The sequence below is a fragment of the Zalophus californianus genome, chromosome 4 (assembly GCF_009762305.2).
Source record: "Zalophus californianus isolate mZalCal1 chromosome 4, mZalCal1.pri.v2, whole genome shotgun sequence".
Classification (NCBI taxonomy): domain Eukaryota; kingdom Metazoa; phylum Chordata; class Mammalia; order Carnivora; family Otariidae; genus Zalophus; species Zalophus californianus.
Window position 1 is genome coordinate 165830897 of NC_045598.1, and position 24298 is coordinate 165855194.

A 24298-nucleotide genomic window follows, 5' to 3' on the forward strand; every position below is an offset into this window, starting at 1 on the left:
ACCTTTAACCAATCTAAAGAGGTCATAATTCAATTTACATTCACTCATTTGAGAGATAATGTTAATATACTAGTATTATGAAGTCAAAGATACTGAGCTAATTTGTGCATGAGATGATGTATTTCCAAATGAACAAAAATTAAACGGTGAATATGACTTTATTACAATTGTATCACAAATCTTAAGTTTCTTGTGTAAAGTAAACTTTTACCCATAACAGATTTTCCCTCCATTCTTCCATTCAAAACACACTAACCTTGTCCTAAAGTTTGTAGGATGAGGATGTCCATCATATAGGGATAAGTAGTCATATTCTTCTTCTAGAGCAAATGACTGAAAAACAATTTGTATTCTATTCCGTTCTTCTGCTATTATTACCCATGTACAGTTTGCACCATTTGGATATCCATATGGAAAACCAGGGCTTTCTATAGTGCCATTAAGTCCTTTTAAAGTTCCACCACATGTATAAATAAATCCTGAAACAAAAGACAAATAAACAGACATTAATAATATATAAAACACAAACAATCCAGGAGACATATAATTTTGAAAAAGCCTTTTTTCTAAGCCCTATGTTACCATAACTTTGTAAATGGCAAGGGCTAGGTAAATTATCTAATTTTCTTTTTTAAAAAGATAAGGCATAACTAGCAAAATCCTTTAAAAAAACTTGCCATTTATCAAACATTTTGTGGTTAGCAATTATAAACCAGTTGATGAAGTAAAATTCTCCACACATCATTATCCATTTCATGATCCAACAGACAAACAAAATCTTAGAACATGATATCTTCCCTGAAGTAGTTTCCAATCTAATTGTGGACAATCATGAACAACAATGAAAATTAAATAATTTTTGAATGCATTTTATGTCTTAAAAAATTAACTCCACTTTTCTTGGTAAAACATGCTATTTTTTTTTCTGTCCTCATCTCTACCATGTACCCAATGTGCCTTAGGAAAATCCTTCCCACCCTGATTCAACCAGAAGGAAAAATGGTTCAGATCTAAAAAATCAATCTATGCAATCATTCTTTCTTTGACCAGAGTAGTTCGTGCAGGATAAACACAATCCTAAACTAACTATATCAGAATCAAACCTAAGGTTGGGAAGAAAATACATTGAAAATTTGAATCCTGGACAACTGACAGTAGCCATCTTAAGAAATTCCATGGTTCAGGGATCCTGGGTGGCTCAGTTGGTTGAGTGTCTGATTCTTAATTTTGTCTCTGGTCATGATCTCAGGGTCATGGCATAGAGCCCTCCATAAGGCTCCACACTCAGAGAGGAGTCTGCTTGAGGATTCTGTCACTGGCCCTCCCCTGCTCTCTCACTCTCTCTAAAATAAATAAATAAATCGTAAAAAAAAAAAAGAACTTCCATGGTTCTATGGGAGTTCTAATTCTATGGGAAATCTAAATTATTGACAGTTTGACTCTTGGAGACACCTAGAAAACTTACTATGTTTCTTGAGAAATTATTTATGAATACATACTAGTCTATAGTTATATTAGGTAATGTAAAACTCTAAAATTTAGACAATGATCAGGGAAGATGGTCCCAGCACGTATCTAGACTAGTCTATATGTAATTAAAGACTGGATCCATGGTTGTGGAAGTTCTGATAAGAATTCTTTTTTTTTTCTGATAAGAATTCTTCACCTTGGTGTTATTTCCAAATCTGTGGGTTGTACATGAAGCTTATGGGCCATGAAGCTGTAAGTCAGAAATATGAGTTAATTTGGGGGAGAGAACACCATACTACCCAAAGTATCTATATTTGGAACTGGATATAGAAATGTAGGAAATATGGGGCTCCCCTCTCTGAGAAGGAATGAGTATATGATAGGTATGGATATTTTTGAAAAATATGAGGAACCATGCACAGAAGATGGGAAGCCAGAGTTGTAGATTGTGGCAGAGAATGATTTGGGATGTAATTCATTCCTCTCTCTTTTCACAAGAACACCATGCTTTTGCTAGGGGACGCAGTTCTCTACCAAACAACCTTATGCTTTAGAATAGATGGCTCTACTGATTCTAATGGTGAGGCGGGTGGCTCAGAGCTGAATTAATCAGTACAACCCTATCTTCTTACCCACATTTACTTCAGGAACCTACTCTGATTATTTCTATTTACCACAAAGTCCTAAACCTGGGATACTCAGTATTGATATAAACACAGTTCTTGTGGTTCTTTTTGGCCTTTTAAAACGTTACCAAGAAGTTGGATAAGGTAGAAATTTTAAAAAAATCAATATTTGTGTGTATACATACATTTTTGCTCATGCACCAAAAGTCAAATAGGGCATTTTATGATTTTCAAAAATAAAAAAAGGAGAAAGGTCTCTTTTAAATTGCTTCTTGCAGAGCAATTACTTTGAAGCCTTAGGTTAATTAGCTATCACCCATTTCTATTAGTTTTCTGCCTGAACAGCTTCCAATTTGAACTTCATAACTAAATGCAAGCATGAATCCCTTCAGCTACAATGTGATCTATGGGCTGTTTTATATATTCTCAAGCCCCATCACCCTGAATGGCTTTAGAAAAAGGACATATGTCCTAAAATAACATGTTCAGCTCTGGCCGCTAATTCTTTAAGGGCCTGCTGATTCATACATTTCAGTTCCTTTCCTTTTTTGTTTCTTGAGGCAAATTAAGAATTACACCTATTTTTAAGCTTTCTTATCTGTGTTCTTCATTTTATTTTCATTTTTTGTTTATATTGAAGTCTGATTAAACATCACATTATTCATAATAACAAAGGACATTTTTCCAACAATAGGTTTATAATTTCCACATCTGCCCCCCAAAACAGAAACAAATAGAGTTCTTAAAGGTAAAGTAAAATTTCGCTCATTTACTTATGCTTCACAAGGTTAGTCATTGTTATCACCTTAGTGTGTATCTCTCTCAGGCCATTTCTAGGCAAATGAAGATATATGCATATTTCCATGCATTATATATGTATATATATTTACAAATAGAATCAGTCATACTATGCATAATTTTCTGAATCTTTTTGTGTATATGTGTAAAATATCACTGATTCTGGATCCACATGTATACTTCTCCTACATTCTTTTTTATTTATTTATTTTTTTAAAGATTTTATTTATTTATTCATGAGAGACAGAGAAAGAGAGAGAGGCAGAGGGAGAAGCAGGCTCCCAAGGAGCAGTGAGCCTGATGTGGGACTCGATCCCAGGACCCTGGGATCATGACCTGAGCCGAAGGCAGACGCTTAACCATCTGAGCCACGCAGGCGCCCTCCTACATTCTTTTTTAATGACTACATAGCTATATGGCATATGGTATGCCTGTACTTATTTTGTTTAGTTATCTCTTATTGACAGCTTTAGTCTTTGTGTTTTCAAGGGCACAAAGAACAACTTTGGATGTATATCCTTGTGCTCTTCTGTGATACATTCTTCAGATAGAATTCCAGAAGTGGGTTTGCTGCATTTTAAATTTAGGTAGATAAACCCAAACAATCCTCGATAAATATGAAAATTTCTACTGCTATCAACAGGTTATGAAGTGTTTTCAACCTCCAACTTAAATTTTGACAACATTAGGTTTTTTACAAGGCAAAAAAATGTTATCTTACTATTTTATTTTGCATTTCTTTGGTAAATGTTGGGCTCAAATATCTTGTTATATGTTTCTCATTTATTCATAATTCTTCTTTTATGAATTGCTTCTCCATACCCTTCACTTATTTTTATTGGACTCTTTACTTTTTTTAATTCTCTTTCAGGGTACAATTGCTTAGCTTTCTCATTCTTCATTCGTTCATCCATATTTGCCTTTCACATATACATTTCTAAATGAAATAACTTTGTTTATTCTTTATAGCTCGTTGCTCTCATAAACCCACAACTCTTTAGTGCTCTTTTTAGTACATGTGAAGCTTCATCTTTTTCACTCCTTTCCTTTGATGATATTTCTCCCATATTGTTCATCTATTTATTACATATGCCATGCCTTCAGGATAAAATGATTAAAAGGACATTATTCCAGCCTATCTTCATGGAACTGACAAACTGCAACGTAAGACAGCATGGATATACAGATTATTAATGTAGGATATGGTAAATGCTATGATTGGGGTAAGCACTCATTGCTGTGAGAATACATGGAAGCAAAACTTAATCTAGACGATTCAGTATGTGTTTGTGGAAAACCTGTCTCAAAAATTGGCATTGCAACATTCCATCGATTCAGTCTTTGACAGATTCTGAATGCCTTATGTTGTATTTTTCACACCTTAACTTTCCATTTAAAGAGTCAATTTATAGTTGAAAAATAACTAAACTTTGCATGATTTGGGTCACAAGAATTTGGGTAGAATACAGATTTTTAATTTTTTCTCCCTTTATTCTTTCATGTTCATAATTTAACTTTTCCATACAGTAAGAAAATATGTGTTTGTACGGTATTTTTATGATATTTAAAATTTTATGCTGTTTTCTTTTATGCTAGCCAAGATCTATGGCATTATAAGAAACACTCTTGTGTTTACCTTTCGCTTTTTTTCACACTTGTGTTTATCCACTGCAATTGGGCTTTTGTGCGCAATTATACAGAATGACTCTTTTTTTTCATCACCAAGAGTTCACAATTTTATTGACATACAGCACTTGTGTGATAAAGATTGTAAAGAACTTAATATAGCAGTTAACCTTTTTTATTGTGGTAAGCAACACATAATATGAAGTCTATCCTTTTACCAAGTGGTAAGTGGACAGTACTGCTAATTATGTGCACAATGTTGTACAGCAGATCTTCAGAACTTTTTCATCTTGCATGAATGAAACACTATACCCCTTGAAAAATAATTTCCTCATATTTCCTAGCTCCTGGAAACTACCATTCTACTCTCTTCTGCATGAATTTCACTAATTTAGATACCTCATATAAGTAGATCATGCAGTATTTGCTTTTCTGTGACTACCTTACTTCATAAGATACTTAAGTACTCATAAATACTTAACATAATGTTCTCAAGGTTCATTCATGTTATAATATATGACAGAATTTCCCTCTGATTTCCACTGAAAATACATACCTCATTTTCTTTATTCATTCACCCTTTAATGGATATTTAGATTGTTTCCACTTCTTGGCTATCATGAGTAAAGTTGCAGTGAACATGAGAGTACAAGTGTCTCTTTGACATCCTGCTTTTAATTATTTTGGAGAAATACCCAGACGTGGGATGGCTGGATTATATGGTAGTTCAATTTTTAATATTTTGAGGAACTTCCATACTGTTTTCCTTAGTAGCTGCAACACTACCAGTAAACATTTCAAATCAGGTGAAGGTGTGTGTGTGTGTGTGTGTGTGTGTGTGTGTGTGTGTGTGTGTGTGTGTGTGTGTGTGAAGTAATGAGTGAAGTCTAAGTTGTCAGATCCCTTACTATGGAGTTGTTCATAGTATGCCCTTATCCTTCTGATGTCTGTGTTGTCTGAGGTGTATCCCCTCTTGTATTCCTAATATTAGTAATTTTGTGTTTTTTCTCATTTTTTGTCAGTCTTGCTAGTGCTTTGCCAATTTCATTGATCTTTTTAAAGAAACAAGGTTTTGTTTCATTGATTTTTTTTCTAACGTTCTTTACTCTGTTTTCAAATGTTCACCTCTTATTTTATTTTATTTACTTTCTTCCCCTTGTTTTGAATTTAGCTTTTCTACTTTTCTTGGTTCTTAAGATGGGAGCATAGATTACTAATCTGAGCCTTTTTTTATTTCTAATGCATGTATTTGGTACTGTAAAATGTCTCTCAGTACCACTTTAGCTGTATCCCACATATTTTGATATGTTGTATTTTCATTTTTGTTCAGTTTAATGTATTTTTAGATTTCCATTGAATCTTCCTTTTCAAGCCATGGCTATTATAGAAGTGAGTTGTTTGGTTTCCAATTGTTTGGATTTTCATTAACTTTTGATATTAATTTCTAGTTTGATTCCACTGTGATCAGAGAACATACTCTAGATGATTTCAGTTCAAATTTGTTTAGTTTTATGCCCAGGATATGGTCTACCTTAGTATGTGTTCCTTGAATACTTGAAAATAATGTGTATTCCAGTGTTGTAAATAGAGTGTTCTTTGAGTGTTGATTATACCTCATTAGTGCATCCTGTTGAGTTTCATACCCTTCCTGACCTTCACCCAGAGGCAAGGTGTCCTTTTTCTCTGGCTACTTGCAAGAGATTTTTGTCTTCAGTTTTCAGTTTAATTATAACGTACATGGCATGGATTTCTTTGTGCTTATCCATTTAGGAGTTTACTCAGCTTTTGTAATATGTAGGTGTATATCTCTTGCCAAATTTGGGAAGTTTTCAGTCATTACTTCCTTAAGTACTTCCTTAGCCCTACACTCTCTTCTTTCATGACTCCAGTGACAAGTGCTAGATTGTTTACTTTATTCCCACAGATCGTGGGTGCTCTGTTCATCTTTAATTTTTTCTTTTTAGTCTACTTTTTCTGTTGTTTAGATTAGGTAATTTCTTTCTACTTCAGTTCTTTGGTTCTTTTCTCTAGTCCCTCCATTCTCTGTTGAGCACACCCATTGAGCTTTTCATTTCAGTTACTGTACTTTTCTTCTGTAGAATTTTTTTAAGATTTTATTTTTAAGTAACCTCTCCACACAATGAAGGGCTCAAACTTACAAACCCAAGATCAAGAGTTGCACACTCTACCTGCTGAGCCAGCCAGGCGCCCCTCTTGTGTAACATTTTGATTTGACTCTTCTTTCTGTGTTCCATTTCTTTGCTGAGTCTTCTGATTTATTTGCTGGCACTTTTAAATTTTTTATCTGTTTTAAGTGTTTGCATTGTTTGTTGGGGAATTTTTTTATCGTGACTGCTTTAAAATATTTGTCAGATAATTCTAAAATCTCTGTCATGTGGTGTTCATTGATTGCCTTTTTTCATTCAGTTTGAGATCTTGTTGGCTTTTGGTACAATAAATGATTTTTTCTTGCAATCTGGGTAGTATCATTTACATTATGAGGTTCTGGATCTTATTTGAATCTTCTTTTTAACTGGCTTCTTCTGAGACTGCCCCAGCAGGAAAAGTGGTGGTGGGTACTGCCTCATTATGATCAAATGGAAAGAAAAATCCATGTTTTCTAATTTGCTTCCATTAACAACTAGGGAGTAGTGTTGTTATAATTGGGTGATGGTGAACATCACTACCTACCCTACACCTGTTCTGACACAACCACGCAGGAAGCAGGAGGTTCCTGTGACTGTGAGGTGAGTATGAAAATCCACCTCCTTCAAGATCAAGCTCAAGCCATTACAAACAGAAAGGGTCCCTCTATGCATTTTTTTCTCTCTTTCTAAACTCTATGATGATCATTTTATTCTTCCACATGTATCTTCTTTTACTGTTTTCTTTTGGAGGGTGTATGATATATGACACATCTTCAAATGAATTGAGAGATCAAAAGAAACTACATTTTTCTAGATAAACGACAGCAAACAGTAAAAATAGATGTAACAAATATTAAAAATGTGTTTAACCAGCAAGACTTCATCCCTTTTATGGCAGCATAATATTTGTGTGTGTTTGTGTGTGTGCGTGTGTTATGTGTGTGCGTGTGTGTGTGCATGTGTGTGCGTGTGTGTGTGTGTGCATGTGTGTGTGTGCGCCTATCTTCCCTATGCAGTCATCTCTCAATGGACATTTAGGCTGCTTCCATACTTGGTTATTGTAAATAATGCTGCAATAAACATAAGGGTGCATATACCTTTTTGAATTATTGTTTTAATTTTCTTTGAATAAATACCCAGTTGTGAAGTTACTGGATCATATGGTAGTTCTATTTTTAATTTTTTGTGAAACCTCCATACTGTTTTCTACAGTGTCTGTACCAACTTACATTCCCACCAACAGTGCACAAGGGTTTCCTTTTCTCCACGTACTTGCCAACATTTGTTATTTTTTGTCTTTTCTTTTTTCAAATTTGATCCATTCTGCCAGGTGTAAGATGATATCTCATTGTGGTTTTGACTTGCATTTCCCTGATGATGAGTGATGTTGAGCATCTATTCGTGTATCTGTTGACCACCTGTATGTCTTCTTTGGAAAAATGTCTATGCAGGTCCTCTGCCCACTTTTAAATGAGATTATTTTTTGGTGTTAAGTTGTATAGTCCTTCATATATTTGGGATATTAATCCCTTATTGGATATTGGATCATTTGCAAGTATCTTCTCCCATTCATTACATTGCCTTTTTGTTTTGGTGATGGTTTCCTCCACTGTGCAGAAGATTTTTATTTTGATGCCCCAGTACTTTATTTTTGCTTTTATTTCCCTTGCCTTAGAAGACATGTGTAGAAAAATGTTCCTATGCCCAATGTCAGAGAAGTTACTGCCAGTGTTTTCTTCTAGGAGTTTTATGGTTTCAAGTCTTACATTTAGGTGTTTAATACATTTTGAGTTTATTTTTGTGAATGGTGTTAGAAAGTGGTCCAGATTTTTTTTTAATGTAGCTGTCCAGTTTTCCCAATATCATTTGTTGAAGAGACTGCCTTTTCCCCATTGTATATTCATGCTTTCTTTGTCATAAATTAATTGAGTATATAAGTGTGGGTTTGTTTCTGGGCACACTATTCTGTTCCATTGATCTTTCTGTTTATTTTTGTGCCAGTATCATACTGTTTTGATTACTACAGCTTTGTAATGTATCTTTAAATCTGGAATTGTGATACCTCCAGCTTTGTTTTTCTTTCTCAAGGTTGCCTTGGCTATTTGCGGTCTTTTGTGGTTCCATACAAATTTTAGAATTATTTGTTCTAGTTCTGTGAAAAATGCTATTGTTTTTTGATACAGATTGCAATGAATCTGTAGATTGCCTTGGTTAGTATAGGCATTTTATTTTATTTTATTTTTAAGATTTTATTTATTTATTTGAGAGACAGCAAAAACGAAAGAGAGCACAAGTGGGATGAAGGGCAGAGGAAGAAGCAGGCTCCCCGCTGAGCAGGGAGCCCGATGCAGGGCTCAATCCCGGGACTCAATTCCAGGACTTCAGGATCATGACCTGACTGGGATCATGACCTGAGCAGAGGGCAGACACTTTGATTGAGCCACCCAGGCACCCCTAGTATAGGCGGCATGTTAAAACATCAATTCTTCCAATCTATGAGCATGGAATATCTTTCCCTTCATTTGTGTCATCATCAATTTCTTTCATTAATGTTTTATAGTTCTCAGAGTACAGGTCTTTCACCTCCTTGGCTAAGTTTCTTCCTAGGTGTTTTATTCTTTTTGATACAATTGTAAATGAAATTGTTTTCTTAATTTTCTTTGTGCCACTTTATTATTAGTGTATACAAACACTACTGATTGCTGGGTATTAATTTTATATCCTGCAATTTCACTGAATTCACTTATTACTTCTAATAGATTTTTGGTGGACTCTTTAGGGTTTTCTATGTATCATGTCATCTACAAATAGTGACACCTAGAGGATATTAATGCTAAGTGAAATAAGTCAGAAAAACACCGTAGGATTTCACTTATGTGTGGAATTTAAAAACCAAAACAAATGAATACACAAACAAAAAACAGATTCAGACATAAATACAGAGAACAAACTGATGGTTGCCAGAGGGGAGGGGGGTCAAGGGATGGGCAGAATGGATGAAGGGGAGTGAGAGATACAGGCTTCCACTTGTGGAATGAATAAGTCATGGGAATAAAAGGTACAGCATAGGGAATATAGCCAATGATATTGTGATAATGATATACAGTGACAAAGGGTGGTTGCACTTGTGGTGAGCTTTAGCATAACGTATAAAGAAGTTGAATTATGTTGTACACCTGAAACTAATGTAAAATTGTGTGTCAACTACATTCAAAAAATTAAAAATAAATAAAATTCATATTGTTAAAAAGTACATTTAACTATAATAAAAATACTTTTTGTTTCATTTTAAGTTTAACGATTATCAATCATTAATACAGTGTTTTGATTTGGGTAATGTCTATGAAATATTATTACAGTAGAGATAAACTTTGAAATAGTCATTAAAAATTTAAAGATTTGCAACTGGTTTTAATTTTTTAAAAGATCACTGTGTTTTTGATATGCGTTCTCTAAAATATGAATTTATTGAGATTTTCTTGTCTGCATTTGCCTCTTTAATTAAACTTTAAAATGTAATTCATAGGGGCACCTGGGTGGCTCAGTTGGTTAAGCATCTGCCTTCGGCTCAGGTCATGATCCCAGGGTCCTGGGATAGAGCCCTGCATCGGGCTCCCTGCTCAGCGGGAAGCCTGCTTCTCCCTCTCCCACTCCCCCTGCTTGTGTTCCCTCTCTTGCTGTCTCTCTCTCTGTCAAATAAATAAATAAAATCTTTAAAAAATTAATAAAATGTAATTTATAGTTTTATTGAAAATACCAGTTTTTCAGTAAGCCTCAGTTTCTGCAGCTAGACATCCTGACTTCATAATTTAGCACTCCTTTTGTGCAAATTACCTTATCTTATTATGTGTCAGTTTCTTTATTTATAAAATGAGAAAATGAGTAACTGTTTTAAAGATTAAGCATGTTAACAACTGTAAATCTCTTTCAGCAGTATTTTAAGCATAGTGAATATTATATATGTTAACACTTCTTTCTTCTTTTCCTCTTCCTCTTATTTATTACTACAATTATCATCTTTAGCCATGAAGCTCCATTACATAGTTTATTCTATTGTCTTTGGATTGGAACACGCAAATTTAAATAAACACATGAGAAAATCCTATTACCAATTTGTCAGAGAATGAAAAATGCCTATTGCCCAAATGTATGAAATATGCTAGCAGACAATGCCTATGAAATATAATTCCATGGCTCTAGTTCAGGTTATCAATAAAAACACCTTAAAATATTTTATTATTTTCAGAGTGAGAGGACAGTTTTATCTCAGGAAATCAAATGTTAATGTTGAAGTGTCTGCCTCTTTTAAGGGAGAAAATATAACCTGATATTGGTAAATTTCTTTTGTTGAATTAATTAATTAATTTGAGAGATAGAGAACACGCATGAGAGAGTTGGGTGGGGAGTGGGAGAGGGAGATGGAGAGAGAAAGTTAGGCAGATGCCACACTGAATACAGAACCCCATGCAGGGCTTGATCGTACGACCCTGAGATCAGGACCTGAGCAGAAACCAAGATTCAATGGTTTAACCAACTGCGCCACCCCAGCACCCCTGATACTGGTATATTTCTATGTAGATTCGTAATGAGTGAGTATTCTTCATTTATTGGGTGAATGTATGCCAATTGGGACAAACTTTTAATTGTGTTAGTGAAATCTTTATTATTCATACAAATTTTTTTGTTTTATTAATCTGCTACCGAGTAACTTAAAAATCTCTGTGATGTGCATTTGTTCCTTTTATTTAATTTTTGTTCCATGTATTTGAGCAGTAAATTACCAGATGAATAATTATTGGCTATCCTGGTGAATTTACTTCTCTACCATCATGAAATTATTTTCTCTAGATCCACCAATGATTGTGTCACAAAGTCTACTTTTTCTCACATTAATTTAGATACATCGTTATTTATAAGTTAGTGTCTATACTTATGATTATTATAATATTATAGGCAAGGTGGATTTCTTATGAATAGCATGGAGGGTTTACTTTTTTCAAGTTTATGTGTTAGTCTTCACTTCTAAATTAGAGTCATTATTTTTTAACTAATAATTATATGTCTGTTTTCTTTGTTCCATCTGTTATATGTTCCTTTTATTTCCCTTTTTTGCCTTATTTTATATTGATGAAGTGGGTATTTTCATTGAATTTTTTCTCTATTAGGTTGTCAATTTCATATTCTGTTAGTGGTAACCCTAGAGAATAAAATGTGTAGCCTTGATTATTAGAGTAAATTATAATTAGTACCCTTATCACTTCATGTACAAAGCAAGGACAATAGAACATTATAACTCCACCCCATCCCTTGATGTTTGCACCATTATTTTTGTAGAATTTAATTATACATATATTATAAACACCCAAAAGACACTGTTACTGTCTTAATCACTCAACATTCATTAGATTTACCTACACATTTCCTCTTCATCATTTCAATCTTTCCATCTAGGTTTATTTTTCTTCTACCTGAACAGTTCTCTACAGTGTTTAACTTAGGTCTGGTGATAAACACTTTTTGTTTGCTTGATTTATTTTGTTTTTTTTTCTATTTTTTATAATCATTTTTTGCACTTTAATTTTTTATGGTTATGTTAATCACCATACATTACATCATTAGTTTTTGATGTAGTGTTCCATGATTCATTGTTTGTACATAACACGCAGTGCTCCACGCAGAATGTGCCCTCTTTAATACCCATCATCAGGCTAACCCATCCCCCACCCCCCTTATAATCATTTTTGATGGAAGGTTTGATACAGGCTACTCTACCAGAGCTAGGAGTAAAAGTTGCTTTGTGATGCTTTATCTTTATCACTTTTTCTTCTTCATTCTCCATCACACAACCATTCTCTCAGCATCTTTTTCAACCAACATAATTTTTCTTTCTAAAAACCTATGTCTGAACCATATTACAATAAGCAACAGAAATAATCATTTGGGCAAAAACAATTTACAGTGAAATCAATAGTTTAAGGTAATATCGTTCATTGAGCATGGACTAGGTGCCAAACACTGTAACACATATTAGATTTTCACAAAAAGTTTATAACAGTGTTTCAACCCTTAAGCATTAGAAGCTAATGGTAAAAACAGACATACACAAATAATTTACACACATATATAAGTGCTATAATAGGAGTCATTGAAAAGCTATCCAAAATATAGCAAAGGGGGAAAATAAAAAAAATATTCAAATTGAAGTTAATTTTTCAAAGAATCAAACTTGTTATTTGACATTTCATTTTATTTTAATTTTGCTAGTATCCGGTAAATATATATTTTAGACTTAAGGTAAAAGATAAGATTCTCCAAGGTGTAGTTTCTAAGGTGTATCAATCACTGGTATGTTGTAAATGGCACTTACATTTCAAATTTTGCTACTCAGATTATTCTACATATCCAAAATATCCATTCATTTGCTTCTTTTTTTTTTAAAGATTTTATTTATTTATTTGAGAGAGAGAATGAGAGATAGAGAGCACGAGAGGGAAGAGGGTCAGAGGGAGAAGCAGGCTCCCGGCCGAGCAGGGAGCCCGATGCGGGACTCGATCCCGGGACTCCAGGATCATGACCTGAGCTGAAGGCAGTGGCTCAACCAACTGGGCCACCCAGGCGCCCCCTTTTGCTTCTTGATGGTAACAAAGAAATACATAATTTTGCTTTCCTGAGTTCATTGAACTTTATAAGGTAAGATCCATGTGTTGATTTGTTCATTTAATGTTGGATTATCTAGAATATTCACCATTTTCCATAATAATGGAACTATCAGACTTGTGGAATAACCAAAATATTTCCAGTAGTATTTGAAAGATTCTAAAGGAAAAACATCAAGAAGAAAAATGAGATAAAAGAATCAGTGATGAAAGCACATTTAGAGACAGGATATGTCTCTTGAAATTAGATATAAGCAATGGAGGAAAGTATTAATCTGGCAAATGAAACCGTCTTAGGCAAATATTATCAGATTTCATGTAAACACTGGCATGTAATGTCAGAGGGAGGAAATTGATGGTCTCCTATTGCCTCCTAGCTTCAATACCCGACTCTCTGTTGCATTTTCAAAAGCACTGAATTACTACTAGAAGCGAATATTCCCACTGCAAATTATGAAAACTGAATTATTTCTAAGTCATCATGTGGACTTCTAAACAGTTCATCAGGACATTATTATAAAGTTAAGGTAAAAAAAATTCCAATAAAATTATAATATAAATGACTTTTAAATTGATCTGATTAACACAAAAATTATTGAAGAGCAAGGGTAACTTATTTAGTTATCAAGCATTGTAGTCAAATAAGATATCATGTTAAGATTATTAGTATTGTCTATTTAAGCTTTTTGGAAACTGGGTTTTACTAGACGTTGACCACAGATGTCACATTCTACCTCTAATGATAAATGCATTATATCGTTTTCCCTTTAGACTGAAAGTTTAAAAAACTAGTCCATTAGTATAATGCTTTTCATCATATTTTTCTGTTACTAATACCTTAATTGTCTTCTGAACTTTAGCCACTGAAATGGATATTAATTATAACTAATCATATCCTATGAATCCTATGTTCTCTAAACTTAATGCATTTTGGCACATTCCAATGCCTTTGAATAATCCAAATTCATAAAGACCCATTCTCTCCAGATTGCTCCATAGGTATTCTGAATACATTTTAATATTGATTTTTAATTTGTATGATTCCTCTCCTCCTTAAGTGATGTGGCTCATGTCAATCATCTCACTATCTTTATTGTCTTTCACAGTCAGTACTGTTAAGAATGTAAACTTTGGATTTATATATAATTACCTTTATCACTTAACAGCGATGTGCTCCTGGGAAATTTAGGCTTTCTGAGATGCAGTGTCCTATAAATTAAGCTTAGAGAATTCTTGTGGGGATTAGCAGTAGTACATATGTAACTCCCAGAAAATTAGAAAAAGATGACTATTATTTCAACTTCTAAAAACTATACCAGTTATGCCTACCTAGCTTTGATTCTACCGTCTCCAAAATCTTCAAACTTATTTCATCCCTAGAATATTAGTAAAATCTATATAAATATCTGTTTTTATTCCTCTCCATAATATTAAGCAATATATATATTTGTGTGTGTGTGTATACACAATGTTATTGTTCAAGGGAATAAATTAGATTCTTGTATAATTTTCACAGTGATTACACACACAATGAGTACATGGATATGTGAATAACTGTATTTTCATTATAAATTTAAAATAATTTGTTTCCCCGAACTCAGAAATGTCTATATGCTAATTATTCCCTTCTACTCAAATATCTTTACCCCTTTCCCTATACCACTTTTTGTCTTAAGAGCCTGGTCATAGATTACATCACCAGCTCTTGCCCTCTAACCCCTCTGCTTCCATTTGATTTTGGCCAATGTACCAGCAGATGACAGTTCAGAAGAAAAGGGGTCATTGTAGTCATTGCCCTTATACTCCGTGCTGGATACTGGTATTGGCTGCTTTTCATATTATGCCTTCTTGGAAGAAGCTCTCTTTCTACATTAGTAAGTTTCCTATATTCCAAAAACAATGTTTTGGATTTCATTTTGTTTTGTTTTATTTCCTTTTGCACCTTTAGCCCTAGAGCCCTACCAACTCTCCGCTGGGAATAATTTTTCAACCTGCTACAGAGAATTGGAGTTTGTGCAAAGTACTGTAAGGAGGCAGATTTCAGAGTTGGCAAACAGAGCATCTAGAATTTGTGGACTGGAGCATGGGAAATATAGAATTGTATGGGGGGGAGTGCCCAGGAATCTATGCGCATATTCACTATAAATTGATTGTTGAGGCAATGCTGTAGATGTACAGAACAAGACCATCCAAAGATTGCTAAATAACAACATCTTTGTGCTTTCTTGCTGAAACAAACAAAAAAAAAAGTAGAGGTTGAGCAGAATCAGGGAAGAGCAGTGCAGCAGATCATTAGAGTGCTGGTCTTTCTACTGTAGGAAAATCTGAACAACCTATTGTTAACATCTCTAACAACCACCTGAGACACCAGGAGTCTTGGGAGTGTGAAACTATGCTATAGACTAATATCTACCCTAGACTTAACTCCATAAGGCCTAAAGGTAAACTTTGACAAGATTCACTGGGGACTGCCTCCTCCCAAGCTGTAGGGCGTGGCAAATACTGTGAGCTTTCCATAGATCTCCATTCACAAAGTCTAAAATCAAAACTACCCAAGTTTAGGGTGATAAGAAAATAATTCAAATTCCTTCTGTATTAAGAATCAATACTCTTCTGAGGAAGCTAACAATCCAAAGTCTCTAAAACACATTATCCCCAATGTCCAAAAATCAATCAATATTTACTGTGGATTGAAATAAGCAGGAAAGTGCAATCCACAGCTGAAGAAGATGATGGGAGGGGAAAATAGAAGAAGAAGAAGAGGAAAAAGAAATGGAGGAAAGAAAACAGAATTTAAGATGAACATAATATTTGACTTAGCAATAATAATGCTAAAGCAGCTATTTTTTAAAGCGGTTAAAAAGCTTTTAAAGCTGTAAAGCTTTTTATTTTATTTAAAAGCTTACAAAACTATTCTGATATCTTAAAAGAAGACAGAAACACCTTAATAAGTGAACAGAATATTGGTAAAAAAATGGAAACTGAAAAAGAATCGGAGCAAAACTATCGACCTACTGAATGGGACATTGTATCATACTGGAAGCTACAGAAAGAAAATATCTGTGGACATATCAATACATATTACCCACTTTGAAAGTCACAGTGGAAAAAAAAGTAAAATAAAATGATAAGAATTTCAAGGGTCTGTTGAGCTAATGTCAAGTGGTTTAAAATGTGTAATTAGAGTTCTTGAGAAAAAGATAATCTTTTATATATATCAGCACAGACTTCCCATATTTTATATGAAGCACAGACTTATACTGCTGAGAAGGTCAGCAGAATAAGCAAAAAGAGAACCACACCCATAATCAAAATGCTGAACTTAAAGAAAAAAATATATGAGTGGCTGTAGAAAAAAAAATCACATACACAAAGGGGAACATGATTTTAAAAAGTCACAGCCTTCTCCTAAAAAATAATCGTAGGCAGAATACAAAGTAGGAAAAAATTTAGATTGATAAAATAATTCAATTTACATTGAGCAGAAATACTTTTTAAAGGGTGAATTTCAGACAGTTTTCAGATAAATGAAAGCTGAAGAGAGTCATTGTCTACAAACCTACACTATAAGAACTTAAAAAGAATGTCTTAGGCAGAGGATAAATGCTAACCAGTTGAAAGCTGGAATCCACAGAAAAGAATTTTAAAACGTCAAAATGGTAAATAAGTGCCTATTTTTAAAAGACTACTTTTTATGTCTTCTCATAATTTCCTAACAAGTCAAATCATTGTCGAACTTAACATATTATTTTATAGAAGACAGATCATATTCACAATTTGTATAAAAGTGCTCATATGGTTCATCTCATATTTCCACATTTCCCCCATTACTAACTAAACCATGTACTGCAAGGTTTTTGCTTGGTCATTTGTTTAATTGATGAGAACTATCGAATCAAGAACAATTGTCATATGTTATTTATCTTTTATTTATTTTTTGCCACATTTGCTTTATTTTTCTCTTTTTTTTTAATTTAAATTCAATTTGCCAACATATAGTACATCATTAGCTTTTGGTGTAGTGTTCAATGATTCATTAGTTGCAGGTAACACCCAGTGCTCATCGCATCACGTGGCCTCCTTAATGCCCATCACCTAGTTACCCCATCCCCCCACCCACCTCCCTTTCTACAACCCTCAGTTGATCTTTAGAAATTGATCTTTTTGATCTTTTAAAATTTCCAATTATTGCTGTGCAAAGCACACAGGTGCTAATCAAGAAATGTTTACTAAAGTTTTTAAACATAATATCCATGTTTAATTTTATAACTATCTTACAACTCAGAAAGTAAGCAAAAAAAATATTTTAATTAACACATCATAATTTGTTCCATTCATGTTAGGGCAGTTTTATATTGAAAAGCTATCAAATTTGAATACTCTTTTCTTCATATTCTCTTTAGTCTATAGGTTGATTTGTACTAATACACTAAATTCTGTATTAGCATTGTCATACTCAGGTGAGTTAATCACTGAGTATGGAAATGACAATTTCCAATGCATGAGCGAAGAGAGGAATAAAACATAATCTTGAAACCAGAACTGTCCTATTGGCCTTGAACTTTCATATCATCTCAGTTCTAGATGTGAGTTCTTCCCTTCTTACAAATACCCCATTTACTCTGGCCTCCTTTGATGCATAACTCTCTAAAACCCAAAAACCAAAGTTATTTAGTAATTGTGTTTTACTGCTTAGTGGTTGATTCACATGCATTAATAATTGTTTTCTTTCCAGTTAGAGCACAAAACCCTTGAGAACAAAAATATGTTTTAGATATCTTTTTTTTCCTTCTGGCCAGAGTCAAAGAAATGTGAAATTATCTATTTGGTAGTTGTATAGAATTTGAACTCCTTAAAAGAACGGAATTGGAGACACAAGTCTGTAAGTCCATGTTTGCTTTAAAATAAAGCGGAAGTTCACTTCTGATTGTACTGTTTTTCCTACATAAACCCTGGATCCCTAATCTTCTTTATTTTGCTTCCTATGAATTTAGATGTGACCTTAGCATTATATTTAAGTTTCATTTGGACATCAAACAAATAAAAAGTATAAGTATTGTGAAATAAGTGCAAAAAATAATTAGCATTGGAAGATGTAGCTTCATATTCCAGCAAACGGTGCTTATATCTAAGGGCAAGCCATGTGAATTGTCTGAGCCAAAGTTCTCTTATCAGTATGATAAAAGATAAATTTTAACCCCGTAAGTCAACCACATCAATTAGAATTGTAATGAGCAAGAAAATAGGCATCCAAATAATTTTATATTAACTTTTGTTATTTCCGGTAGAATAATAGTAATTAATATTGCACAGCCCTTTACAGTTTACAACATTTTTAGGTGTTTGCCTTTGGATTAAACATTGGCTTTCACCCACTCCTGCTGTAGATAAGTATTATACAGTTTTGGTAAGTCGTTTATCATCCTTGGACCTCACTTTCATAATTAAAACTACATAAAAAATTTTATAAGGATTAAAAATAAGGTATATAAAGTGCCCGGCATAGATACAAAGCATAATACTTAAGGGAACATATCACTTAGTATTTATATAATCATTCACAAGTGTTGACAAAAATCAGAGCAAGTTGTGTTTTATAAAACTAACCTACTTTAATATTAGTTTCAAAGCATGGCAAATATGAAAAGTAAAATGATACTGGCTTTCTATGTAAACTTGAATATTTAAATTGACTTCTAAAGTACATTTTTTTTAAGATTTATTTATTTATTTGAGAAAGAGAGAGAGCACAAGCAGTGCGAGCCGGGGCTGCGGGGGAACAGAAGGAGAGGAGAAGCAGACTCTCTGCTGAGCAGGGAGCCCAAGGACACCACAGGCTCAACCCCAAAACCCTGGGATCATGACCTGAGCTGAAGGCAGACACTAAACCAGCTGAGCCGCTGAGGGATCCCAAAGTACAATATTTTTATGCTAGCTGTAATTGGTAATGCAAATTACAGAAGCAATTCACCACACCAAAAAAGTCTCAATTTTGAACATCATAACTCCCCTCAATAAGCTGTGCAAGATGTAATATACTTAATATTACTCTTTATACCAAATATTATATTTTATATGTCGGCTTGCAAGTGAATTCCAAAAAGTTAAATAGACAAAGATGAGCACAAGTTCTAATAGACTTGGTGTTCTAATGCTGTATAGAAGATCCTCTTAGACATCTCAGAATTTAGACCCACTCATGTTGCATCCCATTTGGATTATTGAAGATAAATTCTTCATTTTTTGTTTACTCAGATATTTATAAAGAAGAGAAAAACCTACTCTTGAGATTTATTTGTGTTTATTTTAAGCACTTTGCCTGTAATAACTCTTTCAATCCTCTCAACAGACCTGTGAGGTAGTCCTGAATTTTCTCAATTTTCAATTGAGAGAACAGGCATGGAAAGAGTGACGAGGAGTAATTGCCCAGATCATGCCTCTATCAAATGACAGAGTTGGAATTTAAATTCATACATCTGGCTCCAGAATTTAAGTTTTCATAACTATGCTATTTGTTTGTTTGTTTAAGCTTTTCATTTTTAGTAAAGTCCTCCTCTACCATACTGATCTGGTCACTGATCGTTCATTTTTATTGTAGGCTCATTCCACTCTCTCCTCACTCACTATCCTTAGTCAATTTCTGGGGACTATTTGTTTTAATTTTCTATAATTTTTTTCTTTGAAATTGTACACAATTTAAGTCGTTATTTGACCTCTCTTGGGAGATTCTTTCTGAGTTTCCAACCACTTTCTCCTTTAATTTCTTCACAGATAAAAAATATAACAAAAAATTTTTAGCCATAAATGTGAGACAAATGGGCATGAAAAGTGGCTACTCAAAAGCCAGTTAAAAATGAGAGAAATAAAAAAGCTCTTCTTATTCTTATGTCACAATTCAAATAAAGGTGTGTTTTTCTGGTTATGGGAAGCTAGTTAACAAGTGCCAAGAAAACTAGATTTTAAAAAAGTGAAGCTCTGTATATCTAACAACATACAGTTATTATGCACAGAGCAGCTTTTTCAGTGTGTATTTGTAACTACCAATTTCTGTATTTTTAGCCTGCCTTGTTAGGGTAAACTTTCCTCTATTCCATCTAGATGTAATTTCCTGTCTCCGGTCGAGTATTAAAGTAAGAAGATGACTGTGATGAATACACATACACACACACACAAATTTACCACAAAGCATAGAAATTATAATTTATACTTTTGTGACAATTAATATTAATTTAATGATCTTATGCTTTGCCATGGTTAAGAATACACACAGGTATTATTTTCTCTATTGTTCATAGAGAATTTACAGCTTTGGGGTACCAGTGGAGAAATAACTAAGATTTTGTGGTGTCTGACATTTTGCTTGCTTTCCCATCACTTCTTCTTTATGACAAAATAAAGATTCTCCAGGCAATGGAATTTTTACAGATTATTATATTTGGGGGTACGATAAATTCAATCACCTCATACATTACGAAATCCAGAGGTGTCTTACGGTCCTGCAGACATGAGCTGCCTGTCACGTTTATTGCCTGAACACTTCTATTAAAAAAAAAAAATCCCTGCAAAAAAGCACTGAGCTGGAAAGAGCAGAGAAAATATTTCTTTATCAATAAAGTAACTGAAAGGCTTTCATGTTTGTGTTTTCAAACTTATCTTCCTTTTGACATTTATTTTTCTTCACTGCAGCAGCAATAATATGATTTTCCTTTTTTTTTTCTTCTTATTGTTACCCTACACATCTTAACCTAGTGGTAATAATAACTGCCTGGTCATTATCTTCTTCCACACCTCTGTGGCTCTTTAGGCCTGGAGTCACGATTTACTGGAGAAGGAAGAGTACATTGAAAGGCATGTAAAGGTGAAAATCAGGCTTTTTTTTTTTTTTTTTTTATTCCAAAGAGCAGTTATAGCCCTTGACACATCAGCAAACAAATCACAAGAACTTCTGAAATCCCTTGCAGGCTTTCTTTCTTGCATGATTTGGAAAGCATGGGTGTGAGTGACAGGTAAGATGTCATTACCATTTGGAGGCACACGATTGTGAAGGTGATGTAGTGCAGGGGAATAAAGGGAAGTAAAAGATAAGTTGTTGTTGAACTGGTTTTCACACCACTGAAAGTGTATTTTAGTTTAATGGTGGTGACAGTCCAGCTCCAACCTGCTGACAGATGGCTGCTAGCAAGAAGATATATTTGAGACTTACTGTCAAGATACAAGCTTTCATGTTAACTAAAGAACAATTTTAAAAAAGACTATTTCAAAGGATGATGAAAATAAAGAGAAATTATATTTAACACATATACTACAAAAAGAATATCTGAGCGCCCAAAGCAGGGCTTAATTTGGCAAAGGGGAGATAACTGAATTTCCTAGGTGTGAATACCTCCAAGAAAAAAGGTTGATATTGGGCTTGGACATTGTGTGGATAAGAGTCCACTGAATACGGCAAAGGTTACCAGATAGGTACACTGAGAAAGATGGTCACCTCTGGCTCTTTAACCAGAAAACTGGAAAAGAGGAATACTGAGCATAATTTTAATGTGCCATAACCAAATTATGCATTTAGCATATTTTTTAAAAGATTTATTTATTTATTTTAGAGAGAAAGAGAGTGCAAGCAGGGGAAGGGGCAGAGGAAAAGAGAGAGAACCTCAAGCAGACTCCGCTGAGCTTGGAGCCCAGTTTGGTGGGGGGTGGGGGCTCAAGGTGGGCTCCAGGTGGGACTCGATCCCGTGACTCTGAGATCATGACCTGAGGTGAAATCAAGCTGGGTGCTTAACTAGAAAAGGAAATGGAGGCACAGAGAATTTGCATAATTTCACAATATCACACAGCTTTAATAAGTAGTAGACCCTTGCTTCAAACTGAGGCCAAGTGACTCCATGGCCCTTGCTCTTACACATTTAATGAAGCTTCCTATATAATATATGAAGTCTTTCTAAATGTTAGGATGCCTCTCTTTACCAGGGCACATAGCTTTGGGAAACAAGGATGAGGTTGAAAAGAGATACCTTGATTATCAGAAATAACAAAGTCGACCTTGCAGGTGTGTCTGGAAGGAGGAGGGGCAGGGATCTACATCCAGATTGCCCTCATATTCAGTTAAAAGGTTTTAGTTTTCCAGACACATAACATAACTGAAACAAAAGAATTAATCAAGGAGTACTCAACAACATGGTTTTTTGTTTTGTTTTGGTTTTGCTTTGATTTGGTGTGTATATTTGTGCGTGTGTGCATGTACATGTTTAAGGGCTAGGTTTATTAAAATATGTCCTTTTCAATTTTAGGCCTACATGTGTCATACAGAATTGCCAGTGTGTTTATAAATTTAAATGTACTAATTTTTAGACCCTTAAACAATATATAATAAACTCCATATAATTCTGCCTTCTTCAAATAGATACTTTTCTATACAACTGTAAAATATATTTATTAATTTCATATCCTGAATAGTGACACTAGTTTACTACTATTTGATTTTAACTTATAAAGCCCAGTTGGAATGACCATGAGAGAATCAGTGAAAGGGGAAGAATGACAGACTTCTCTAGTCCTTCTAAAATAAAATCACTGTCAAAAAAATAATAAGAGAGGTTTGTCTGAGTCTCACAATTAAAAATTTTGGTCTGAGGTCGAGAGGATTTCTTACTGCTCTTGCAAAATTAATGACTCTTCATCTTCATTGTTTATTTTATGGACTTCATCTACCAGTTTCTAACACTGACCAGCACATGTGCCAAAGGGACATGTATAAACCATTTTTTTTAATGTTTCCAACTGAAAAATTCTAGATTATAAGGAGATTTTTCTCTGTGTGGATGATTATAAAATTTATGCCTTACAGCATAAGAAAAAATAAGTAATTTCTTATATATCATATTAGATTGCCATTCTGAGGAATAACCTGTTCTATAAACAGTTTCATGTTACCATAGGCCCTTAAATTGATTTTATCTACTTCAAAGAAATTATAATTAGAGAAAAGAGAATATTTACTTTCAGAATTTATCTGAAAAATGAGTGAGCACCAATGATGTCGTATAGTACCAACTCTCCAAATACTTCCTCTTATCCCTGTATTCTCGTGCTACTCATCCTGTCAAACAGTGAAATCTATTTCTCCTTCTTGAATCAGGGTAGGCTGTATGAATTTCTTTTTCCAATAGGATGCAGCAGAAGTAAGTCTTTGCCAGTTCTGCTTCTAGCCATTGAGAAACCTGACGATTTCCCATTTTAGTCTTGGAGTCCTTTGGCCACCATGTCAGAAATCTAACTCCTTGCTAAAGAGAGACACAGCCAACCACAGCCTTTCCAGCCACCCCAGAAGAGGCCCAGTACATATGTGGATATTGCATTCCCAGTCAGGATTCTAGGTAAGGGCAGACCAGGCACCACTATGTAGAAGAGAAAAACCACCTAGCTGAGCCAAGACAGCCCAGAAAATGATGAGGGATAACACATCATTGTTTTAAGCCACTATGTTTGGGTCTAGTTTCTTTTTCAGCATTAGGTAACTAAAACATATGGGAAACTAAGAGACAATAATTGAACCTAGAGAATTAACTTCAGATTTTCCTTAGGGACTCCAAACCCTAAAATAAAGATATTTCTCCACAGGTAGCACAATAAGAACTGTTAGTATAAATCAGGAAGAGCTCGGGTGTCTGGGTGGCTCAGTTGGTTAAGCGACTGCCTTCGGCTCAGGTCATGATCCTGGAGTCCCGGGATCGAGTCCCGCATCGGGCTTCCTGCTCAGCAGGGAGTCTGCTTCTCCCTCTGACCCTCTTCCCTCTCATGCTTTCTATCTCTCATTCTCTCTCTCTCTCAAATAAATAAATAAAATCTTTAAAAAAAATAAAAATAAAAATAAATCAGGAAGAGCTCTATTTCAAGAGTGAACAGTTACTATTTAAATTAATTTAAGCAAGTCACTGAAATTTATTGAGAAGAAACATCCATTTGGATGTCAACTATT

The 24298-nt window shown here is 34.2% G+C and overlaps 1 protein-coding gene across 4 annotated transcripts in view; it reads right to left on the reverse strand.

Moving 5' to 3' along the window:
- CSMD3 (CUB and Sushi multiple domains 3) overlaps positions 1–24298 on the reverse strand; it is a 1160406-nt gene that overhangs the window by 1030898 nt on the left and 105210 nt on the right. For all 4 annotated transcript variants that reach the window (XM_027574671.2, XM_027574666.2, XM_027574669.2 and 1 more), the window contains exon 2: positions 257–479. In XM_027574671.2, coding sequence (XP_027430472.2) covers positions 257–479 — 223 coding nt within the window. The remainder of the gene's footprint in view (positions 1–256; positions 480–24298) is intronic.